The sequence below is a fragment of the Condylostylus longicornis genome, unplaced genomic scaffold, assembly GCF_029603195.1.
Source record: "Condylostylus longicornis isolate FDR11 unplaced genomic scaffold, ASM2960319v2 ptg000048l, whole genome shotgun sequence".
NCBI classification, from domain to species: Eukaryota; Metazoa; Arthropoda; class Insecta; order Diptera; family Dolichopodidae; genus Condylostylus; species Condylostylus longicornis.
In genome coordinates this window covers 8,872,661-8,884,121 of record NW_026578017.1, presented here as the reverse complement: position 1 = coordinate 8,884,121, position 11,461 = coordinate 8,872,661, and the positions used below count along the sequence as shown (strand labels likewise).

Here is an 11,461-nt window from a genome sequence, read left to right as displayed (position 1 = left end):
TAGAATATTAAAAAAACAACAATTTCAGTTTTTGAAATAAATCTTAATACTTTTTATTCCTCTTCATTGGTAGGCTATTTTTACAGATACATAATTGTTTTTTTTTACTGATCAAATTTAAGATGGTTGTGAATAATAAAAAAAAATCTTATTATATAATTATTGTTTTTTCTTTTATATTTTAATAAAATATAATAAATGTATGTAAAAAAAAATTATTAATAATATTTTGATACATTTCGTATGTGTTTGAATTTATAATTATATGAAATATCTTATTAATTATGCATCATAATATAAATATTAACCTCTTTTCTTATGTAATATTTTAAAAAAAAATTATTTCTAATATAAAATAAAAAAAAAGAGAATCAATCCGAAAATTAATCTTATTTTCATTCTTATATAATTTCTTTTCTTCTTTAAAAGAAAAAATAATTCAAATTTTTAATTTTTTTCTCGCTTTATTTTTTATAAAATTTACAATGCATTAAAAAAACAACATAATTTTAGATAATTAATATTTATTTGATTTTATTTATTTTTCTTATTTTAATTTATATATTTAAAAAAAAATAATTAGAAATATTTATGCGTAATAAGTAAAAATTAACTTTTATTAATAATTATTTAATTTTAAAAGAACAAATAGCATTTTTAAAAAAATAAAAGCATTCTTTTTCAAATACTAAAATTATTATTTAAACATTTTAGTAAATTGTGTTTTATACATTTTGTATATATATATAAAAAAAAAATAAAAATATATATTTATAAAATTAATATTTTTAAGGTAGCACACATATAGCCTCGAAAATTAAAGTGATATTAGTAAAACCAAAGGGACTACACAGTTTAAAACAAAAAAAATTAATATAATTAGAAAAAAGCTTTTGTTTTTTAATAATTACTTTGTATTTTACGTGATATTCTAGATTTTTAAATTAATAATTCGTTTTCCAGGATCCTATTGCACCAATTACTTTTACTATTGCTTTTTAACTTTTCATTTTACAATGAATTGTATTATCATTAGAGTTTTCTCAAATTTGATGCAACAGAAACTTTTCAATTTTTTTGATTATTTGAATAAAAATTGATTAGTTAAGTGCAATGGAGCCTAGAATATGCATTAAAAATATATTTTTTTTAAATAAAAAGAAATAAAAAGTCAACAACCCTGAAATATTCTTGTTAGACACTTCACTTGCAATGATAGATTGTAAATTAAATAAATAAACTTGAAATTCGATAATGATAATCAAAATATTTTTTAATAATATCCAATCATTTCAAGTGAGGTGATCAACAGAATATAGGTAGGTACTCGTAATAGAAATTAACTTTCTTAACTCTTCTTTTTTTTTTTTTTATAAAAAAATTAGCTAAATAAAATTTACTAAGAAAAAAAAAATTTATTCAAAATTTGTGTTAGTACAAAAAATTAGAGTAATTATAATAAAAATAAAGTTAAAATATTTTAAAATTAAAAGTGTGTAAGTAGAAATAAATCTTTTATACTCACTGGAAAAATATTATTTCTAAATAAAATATTTTCAATAATTTTAAATATTTTTAATTAATTTATTAGATTTTACATAATCAAAATTGTACCGAATGCATTTGAATACAATTTTGAACTTCTACTCAATTATAAAAAAATTAGGTAATTTATAATAAAATTTGCGAAATGTAAAATTAAAAATAATTAAATAATATTGGTTTTATAAACTCATTTCATATTTAACTTAAAAAAAATTATGTAAAGGTAATAAATTTTTAAAAACTTGTATTTTACAATGAAATTTAATAATTTTATTATTTTATTTTCGTTGCATTGTTAATTTTGTTATTTTAAATAAAATAAAAATAAATTATACTTGTTGTTTTATTAAAAGTTCATTTGTTTCATCAGGTTTTCTTTATTTTAAAAATATATTTAATTTATATTTAAATATATTTTATTTGATTCAACAAAATTAAATTTTTTTTTATTTAGAAATAATATTTAATTTAGTGTGATGTAAATTTTTTAGATTTATTATTTTTTTTTTCTGTATTTTACAAGGTTTTAATTTATTTTTGTGTAAATATTTTCCAAATTTTTATCTATTTTATGTACCTATAACAAAGAATGCTGTATATAATTTTTTAAAAAAATAATTTATTTCAGGAATGTTGGACAAACAATTTTATAAAATCCCCGTAAATTATATTTTATTTTTTAGTACCTTTCTATTTTTAATAAAACATGAATCATTTATTTTTCATTAATTCATTTACTTTTTTAATTTTTTTTTTCATTTTATCTTGTTTTTTTTTTTAAATATTTAAAATTATTTTGATTTTTATATTGATTTTTGAAATATGTATGTATGTATATATGTGTTATGTACGTTTTAAAAATATTGCAAATATTTAAAGACTATATAAAACTAAAAAATAATAATAATAATAATATTTCTTTTAAATATATTTCGTTTAAGATTTAATAATTAATTAATTAATAATAATATATGTATATAAAAAAACATATATATATATATATATATATATATATATAATATGTGTATATTACTTCTTATGTGTATATATTATGTACGTTTATATAACAAAAAAAAAAGTTTAGTGTTTATGTGCGTAAAATATAATATGTAAATTGGTACATTATATAAGTTTCATTATACTAACATTATTTAAAAATTTTAATAAAAATACAAAATACACATATTTTTATATAATATATTTTAAATGTAAAACTATAGAGTTAAATGAAAAATAAAAAGTAAAAAAAAAATAAAAGCAAATTTTATAAATGGTTTTATAATTTTTAATAAAAGCAAAATGTTTCAATATATTTCAGATATTTTTTTATAATTTTTATTTTCATTAAATTATTTGAATATAATAAGGTATCGCATTATGAATGGAAATTGTAAACAATTTTTAGAATTATCATCCTTATGTAGCTTTTAAGTTCATCCTTTAATAATTATTTTTATAAAGTTTTTAATTGGGGGTTTGTAATATTTGAAATTTTTTAATATCAATTTAAAAAGTTAATAAAATGTTCAAATTTAATTATAATTATAAATTGTAACAATTTGCATAATTTTGTTTTGATTTTATTAATTAAGAAAAAAAAAATGCATTGATTTTTATCATTACTGAAAATATGATTAGAAAATCATTGATTTTTAAATTGGGGATTTTCAATAATTTAGTTCTAATTTAAATCTTAATACAAAGCATATTAGGTAACTCAAAATTGCAAAATTTTCCAAAATAGCATGTTCGAAAATGACAATTGTGTGATTAAGGTATTGAAAGAATTTTTAACTTTTTTTATTATAATTAGAATAAAAGCATAATAGAAAAATGTTGGATGTTTAAAAATTAATCGAATATGTTAGAAATCTGCACAAGAAAAATAATTCAGTTTCTGTAGATTTGTAAGTCTATGTGAAAAAACTTTTAAGATTTAATTTAGAACTTTCAGTGTATGTATGAATCATCGAAAATCTTCAGTATTGTAATTTATATTAAACATTAAAAAGTGAATTAAAAAATATTAAATAAATTTTTTTCTAAAAACAAATTATGTATTTAATTTCTTTTAACAATTGAATTTTATGAACTGATCTTTTAAAAATTAGAAGTAATTTGGTAATTAATAATTTCCATTTATTTTTAAAAGATAAATAATAGTAATGCTTTTTGAAAAATATAATTGAATTCTATAATTTATAAATTATTAAATTACATTAAAATGAAAAATTACAAAAACTCCATAAAATTGTTAAAAGATTAAAAGATAAATTTACATATTTTCTGAAAGATTAAAAAAAATTTTTAATTGCTAGAAAATATTGTAGTTTGAACAAAAAATTTTTTTACATTTAATAATCTTTGTCAGAAACACAAAATGAAATGTCGCAAAAAAAATACAAATATACAAAAATATTATGGATTTCTTCATATTAATTATTATATTCAAATATTCAGTGTATTTTCTGTTTAATAAAACAACAAAGAATTTATTTTTTAATTTTTTGTGTAAATAAAATGTTTGTTTTTTTTTTTTTTTTCAAACTGAAAAAAATAATATTTCTGTTAAAAGTGAGAAGAAAAAAAATATATATTTTTTTTTATATAATTATTATGTAATATATATATAGATAACTGTATAAGTATGTACATGCTTTTTATATACCATCTAGGTTTATTTATTCTTTTTTTTTTTTTAATTTTTGTTTGAGAAATGTAAAGATTTTCTTATTTTCTTAAGTCTTTATAAAAGAACAATTATTGGAATTTTAATTTTTTTATTTAATTTTCCATTTTAAATGTACTCTCTATTTGAAAAAAAAAGTAGAAATTGAAATTAATTTTTTTTTATATATTTTAATATATTTGTTTTTTTTTAATATTTTTGTTTTGTAATCATGGACTAAATTGAAATCACATTAAAATATTTTATATTTGAAGTCAATATTATATATATATATATATATATATATATATATATGTAATTCAAGTTTATATATATCTATATATATATAGTAAATATATATGTATATATGTATATAAAAACATGTAATTTGTAATATGTCTCGGGTACGTATGTTTTTTTTTTTTATTAAAAGATAATAAATATTATGTATAAAATGTTGTGTTTTGTTAAAAGATTTTTGTTTGTTTTCAATTTCTAAAATGCATAAGTAATTTAATAAAATGAACAAATTGAAAAGAAATTAAAATAAAAAATTTTTTATTTCGTTTCGAAACAATTTTTTTTTCTTTAATCCAAAAGATTTCATTAAATTTAAATTTGCTTCTTATTTTATAATTTTAATTTGTTTATTAATTATTAAATGAATTCTTTTAATAAAACAAAAGAAATTAATTTAATGAATTGTTGTTCTATTTTCTTTTGTAATTATTATTAATTGGTAACATCAAACTGTGATTTAATTTCAAACAATTTTATAAGTTTGTATTTTGATTAAAATCAGAATAAGTCGACCAAACACGTTTTTTGTTTTTAATTGTATAAAAAATGATTATGATGATTAAATATTTAGCGAGTTTTTGTTTCTTATTTCGGTTTTATTTGTGCAAAAAAAGTTATAAAATAATAATATATAAAGTGTTTTGGCAATCATCATCATTATTATTTATTCTTGTCATAGTCAAAGTAAGTGAATGCAAAATTATAATCACTTCGAAGATATTGATTTAATTTATTGAAAATGAGTTTATGTCCCGGTTCGTTATAATATTGTAATATTATATTTTTCTATGATACTATAATGAATGAAGTTTCTTTTCGAAGTGATTTTGAATTTATTTCCTGCATTTAAATTATGATGCAGGGTCTATAATAAAGTTTTGATGTAAAAATTAAATAGAATCTCAATTGTTTATTCCAATTTTTTTTCTGTTTTTTTTTTTTTTTATTTTTACTAAAAAAAAAAGTCAACTAAGTCCTTAATAAATGTTTTATGTATATATAATTATATGTATACCCATGCTTTTCTTAAATCTATTATTTATCAGACGATAATAATAATTATAATAATAATAATAATTTCTCATTTTATATATATATTTATACATATATATATATAAAAAAAATGTGTAATATAAATTTTTTTTAAATTTTTCTTTTTTTTATATTTCTTTTTTTTTCTCTCTTAAAACAATATCGCCATTTATCAGAAAGGTTGTGCCTCTTTATAATCGCTTTGGTCCAATGTATAGAAATCTTCTAATTTCCATTGCAATGTTTCAAATGTTGGTCTTCTCATAGGATCTTTATGCCAGCATTCTAACATTATTTCATATAATCTTGGTTCACAATTAGCAGGACATTGCATACGATAACCATGTTCAACTTGTGTTAATACTTCAGCATTTGTCATTCCTAAAAAAAAATAGTAAAAATTTTAATTAAAACCAATTACAAAAAAAAAAAAAATATAATATGCAAATGAAAAAATTTTGAATATTTTAATTTTTACCTGGATATGGAATACGTCCATATGTTACTAACTCAGTTAAGAGAATACCAAAACTCCATACGTCTGATTTAATTGAAAATTTACTATAATTGGCTGCTTCTGGTGCAGTCCATTTTATTGGGAATCGCGCTCCAACTCGTGCTTCATATTCATCTTCTTTTATAAGTCTGTAAATATTAAAATAAATATTATGCAAACAAAAGAAAATTTTAAGTTCTTAATTACTAAATTTTGTAAATTTTTTCAAGATTTTGTTTTAAATATAGAATTTTATTACCTTGCCAAACCAAAGTCTGCTATCTTAACAATATTATTATCAGCGACCAATACATTTCTTGCAGCCAAGTCACGATGTATATAATTTTGGGATTCTAAATAAGCCATACCAGCGGCTATTTGAGCAGCCATATCTATTAATACTGGCATTTTGAGATTTCTGCCTTTACCTAAAATATAATATTCAGGTTAGCGCAAAGGTAAAAATGAATTTTTAAATTTTAAAAAAATTGAATTGGAAAATGAGTTGAAAAAGTTATTAAAGTTAATAGAAATTTAATTTTAAATATAATCACAATATATTTGAATATAAGCCTGTTATTTTTGAGTTACATAGCAAGTTCAAGAGTTAAGGAAAAATAAATTTTGTATACATATTTTCATGTACTAAGTTCTCGAGATACGACATTTTTGGTTCCAGAAACTTATGTCGTACCTCGAACTGTCGTTTAAGGAATAAAAAAATTTTGGAAACAAATAAAGCTGTTAAAAAAAGTTAACAGAATATAAACAAACAACAAAATATAAAAAAACAGCAAAATATAATAACGAAATTCAATTTTGTGACAAAAATAAATAAAATAAAATCTGATTAAGTTGATATATCACTCCAATTCATATTTTTAACTACTGACTAGTATTTTTAACAAGAAAGAGTTCATTATTGAAATATGTGCTTTAGTCTTGTCTTATAACTAAATTCGGTTTAAAAAAACAGTAAAATCTGTCAAAAAAACAATTTTTTTTTTAATTTTTAATGTCAGGAACAATGTCGCAAGCCGATTGAAACTGGTCCAAATTTATGTCGTATTAAAAAATGTCGTATCTCGAGGACTTAGATAGTTTACAATGTGAATTCAATTAATCCATTCGTTATGAAAATGTTAAGTCTACATAAAAAAAAAATTAATTACCCTGTAGATATTCCAAGAGAGATCCATGCTTCATTAATTCTGTAATAATGTATATTGGCTCTTCAATGGTACATACTGCATACAATTGAATTAATTTTATATGTCGTAATTTTTTCATAATTTGAGCTTCAGCCAAGAAATCTTTTGGATCCATTGTTCCTAAAAAAACAAATTTATAAATTTATAAATTTTCAATCATTACGTAAAAAGAAAAACAAAAAAATAATTTTTTTTTTTAATCCAATTTACCTGATTTTAATGTTTTAATTGCAACTGGAGTCGTATTATTCCATAATCCTTCCCATACTTCACCAAATTGTCCCGATCCCAATTTTCGTACAAATTTTAATGAATTTCTGTCAATTTCCCATTGATCACGTGTACGGTGTGATAAACCTTCAGTAACTGGTTTTTCAATCTAATTGAAAAAAAAATTGAATAGTAAAAATTAAATAGTAAATTTTGTATTAAATTCTAATTGAATTTTTTCAAACATTTTATTATATAAGCTACATTTAAATACATACATAATTTATATATATATATATTAATATCATACTTAAAAATTAATTCTTTTTTTAAGTTTAAATCTAAAAAATAAATTTATGCACTAGTATACAAAAATTTTAAGCTCTTATTAAAAATATGACACGATAGAAAAAAAAATTATAGGTACATAATTTTAATTTTTTTTTTTTTTAATTTAATTATTTTATTTTGAAACACCACAAAGTTGTGTGAAAATAATAAAGTGAAAATAAAATAATTTCTTAATCACAAAAATTTCTAAGATAAAAAGAAAATCAAAGAAACAACGGAATTTCTTGTAATGGAAATATGAAAAAAACAATAAAAAAAAGTTCTTTAAAAATAAAAATGTTTTAAATAAAAAATTAATTTCTTATTTTATAAATTATAATTTACAAATTTTATAAATAGTTTTGTGCAATTGATTTCGTGTTAAGTAGGAGATCTTGTTAACTATCTAATTGGACAACAAAATTATGGGACTAGTGTAATAATTTTCTCTTTTTCTCTAGAAAGACTAATTCTGAAAAATGAAAAGTCATTAAAGTGTTGCCATAATGTTCAAAATAGTACAGGGAAAAGAACTTTTCTTTGACTAATTGCAGATTTCTATTGGTATTATCAACACATCAACACTTGCCGCTATGGCACCTTACGAGTATAACACAATTTGATCACAACACTATATAATCATTTAAAAAAATTAATAACATCTTAGGTGCAACTTACATTTGTTAATGAAATTAAAATAAAAAAATATTGAAATTTCACATATAGAAACATTAACACTCTTATTGTAAATCTTACTCGTAGCACTGAAATTCGGAGAAATTACGAATTTTATATTGTGAATTCCCAAGTAGTAGAAATGTATTACGAAATTCGTAATGGTGTAATTATGAATCACACTCGTAATGAAAATAAGTGTCAAAATTCTACTTATGAAATTTTCAAATGTAGAAAGCCAGTATTCAAGAGTGGCAGGTTAATTTTTTTAGGTTTTTTTATTTGTTAAATGTTTTTTTTATGTAAAGAGGAAAATGCAAGTATTTAGTGGAATTTATTTTATCTAACGTACATATGTTTGTTATATAAAAATATTTTTGAAGGAAAACGAGTTCATTTTAATTAAGTTTTTTTTTTGGTTGTTTGGGTTTGTTCGGAATCTTCAAATAAAAGTTGTACGATTTTGTCAAAATCGAAAAAAAAAATAAAATTTCAATTTAACTTTTAATTCCTACTGTTTTTTTGAAATGTGTATTACTTTTTTAAATATCTACTATGTTGAAAAATCCAAATGTTGTCACTTGGCAGCTGTAATAAAATAACGATTTTGACACTCGGAAAAATAATGTGGCCGTTGCAGATTCACAATCCTTACAAGTGAGATTTATAATTACTCAAAAGTTTACGTGTGTAACTTAGTTTGAAATTCGTAGAATTCTACGAGTGAGATTCACAATAAGGGTGTAAATTTCAATTCAAGTTTGTATTTAATTTTAATTTTACCTTTATGACTAAAAAATCAAAGTTTTTAAATAAATATTACGAGTAATAGTTAAATTTATTAATAAAATAATTTTTACTAATAAATTTAACTATTTTTGAAGCCATAATTTGTTACTAGGTTAATTAGATAACCATATTGTTATATCAAATAACTTTCACATTTTATAATATCAATAACTTTCATGTTTCATGTTAATATAATTTTTAAATTTAGTATAATTAATATAATATTAAAATTTTATTTAGAATTATTATTAATTTGATATTTGCAGAACGTTTTTTGACATTGGTGGCCATTTTAAATAATGTTTGTTTTCTAGCAATATTGTTGCTTAATAAGTGTGGTGTATTTAATTTTAGCTTATTGACTCGAATGTTGTTAAAATTGACTCGAATTAAATTTTATTATAAAATATCGTTCTTAAAAATGTCAAATTCTTATGTAGTTTATAAAGCGAATAAAAGTAAAATTACAATTAAATACAAAGAACCATGGACTGAAAAGTTAAAGTGTAAAATGCTTCTATGCATATATTTATGTTTTCCTTTTTTTTCATAGTTTTGTGAATTTGACACAAAATGTAAAAAAATTACATTTTTGTTTTGAGTTTTGGAACAAAATATTTTTGCATTATAATGACATTTTCATCAGCTACAAATATACGAGTACATACATACATATATTACTGACGTTAACCCTATTGAAATAACTGTAATATTTTTTAAAATTTTTTAATCTGAAAAAATTTTAAAAATTAAAATTTACAATTAAAAAAAAAAACAAATAATATTACTTCTTAAATATATATTATTTAATGACAGATAATCAGGGTTGCCACTTATATATAAAATTTTTTAAATTGCTTCAAAGAAAAAAATCGATTTTACAAGAAGTTAAAGTTTTCATATTACCTACAATGAAACGCAGAAAATTTGCTGCATCCAATTTTATAAACATAAAATTTACATTAACAGCATATACGACTTATGAGAATAAACATAATGAGTCGATGACATATAAAATATTTGACAATTTAAGCGTCAGTAAACAGAATGAACACTTTTATCCTATATGCCTATTGTGAACTAGATATATATGTACATACATTTATAAAGTATTTATAGGTATCTAGTATCCAAAATAAATATACCTCCTAGAAAAAGAATTAAATGACAGAGACAAAAATTTTACTACAAAAAAATCTAAATTAAGAAAGATTGTTCCTAATCTTCCAAGCAAAAAAAAAATTATCCAATTTCAGAAAAAATATTCAAAAACGGCAACCCTAATCATAAATGTTATGGATTTGCTATATGAAAATATTTCATTGTTATTTTTTTGTCTTGCATAAAAATGGTATATTAAAGCTTAACACAGCAAAAAAAAGTGACATGTAAAAAAAGAAAATATTATGTACATACAGTAAGTTACCTATTTAGCTATAGCAATTACTGCTTATAGTTGCTTCAAAGCATTTTTTCTTCTAGCAGTAGTTCTTTACGTTTTCCTTTATTTCAAAAACAGCTTGCCATTTTTATTAATATGAAAATTATTAAATTCAAGAAATATAAGACTCAAAATTATTCCGGATTCCGGAATGGTTAAGTTTGAGACTAATCGGTAAATAGAAAACTGTTTTATATAGAAATCCTGCTATATAGAAATTGGAAAGTAGGGTGTTATATACCCTTAAATGATACCTATCAAATGAAAGGATCGATTTAACTTATTTGTATTCAAATTCTACTGCAATATTATTGAAGGAAGTAATAGTTAAGCTGGTAATTGTTAAGATTTTTATCATTTAATAGAATAGAATGAACTTACTTTTGAATACGTTAAATGTATTTGGATGGTTTATTTTGAAAATAACCTAAACCCATTTGCAATTTCAAAACTTTTCTATTTCCAAAGCAGTGAAAATGCCAATAGTTGCTTATAATTTATGTTGTTCGGTAGGAAAATATACGACAAAGCAAATAATCAGTTAACAGATTTTTTTCTTCCTTTAAACCCAAACGGAGTAATATACCAGCAAACCATCCATTTGTACCAGAATTTATTTAGAACATTTAAAATTTTAGAAGAGTTCAATTTGCAAAATGTCGTAAGATTTTTAACTAACACTGTATATTCTTTGATATTTTTCTATTTTCTTTTCCCAACTTCAAAATTGTTACTTCAAATATTATGATTTTAACAAAGAAATA

General features: G+C 20.0%; 1 protein-coding gene across 2 annotated transcripts in view; it reads right to left on the bottom strand.

Annotated features, from left to right (window-relative positions):
• Positions 1–4,690: 4,690 nt before the first annotated feature.
• Positions 4,691–11,461, bottom strand: part of LOC129610950 (tyrosine-protein kinase Src42A) — a 91,487-nt gene continuing 84,716 nt past the window's right edge. Inside the window, exons 7-11 of one of the 2 annotated variants that reach the window (XM_055523793.1) lie at positions 7,463–7,631; positions 7,214–7,372; positions 6,301–6,469; positions 6,024–6,190; positions 4,691–5,926 (exon numbers count right to left, since the gene is read on the bottom strand). In XM_055523793.1, the coding sequence (XP_055379768.1) occupies positions 5,718–5,926; positions 6,024–6,190; positions 6,301–6,469; positions 7,214–7,372; positions 7,463–7,631 (873 nt within the window). In that variant the 3' untranslated portion in view covers positions 4,691–5,717. The remainder of the gene's footprint in view (positions 5,927–6,023; positions 6,191–6,300; positions 6,470–7,213; positions 7,373–7,462; positions 7,632–11,461) is intronic. The other variant, XM_055523794.1, reaches the window with a different exon arrangement.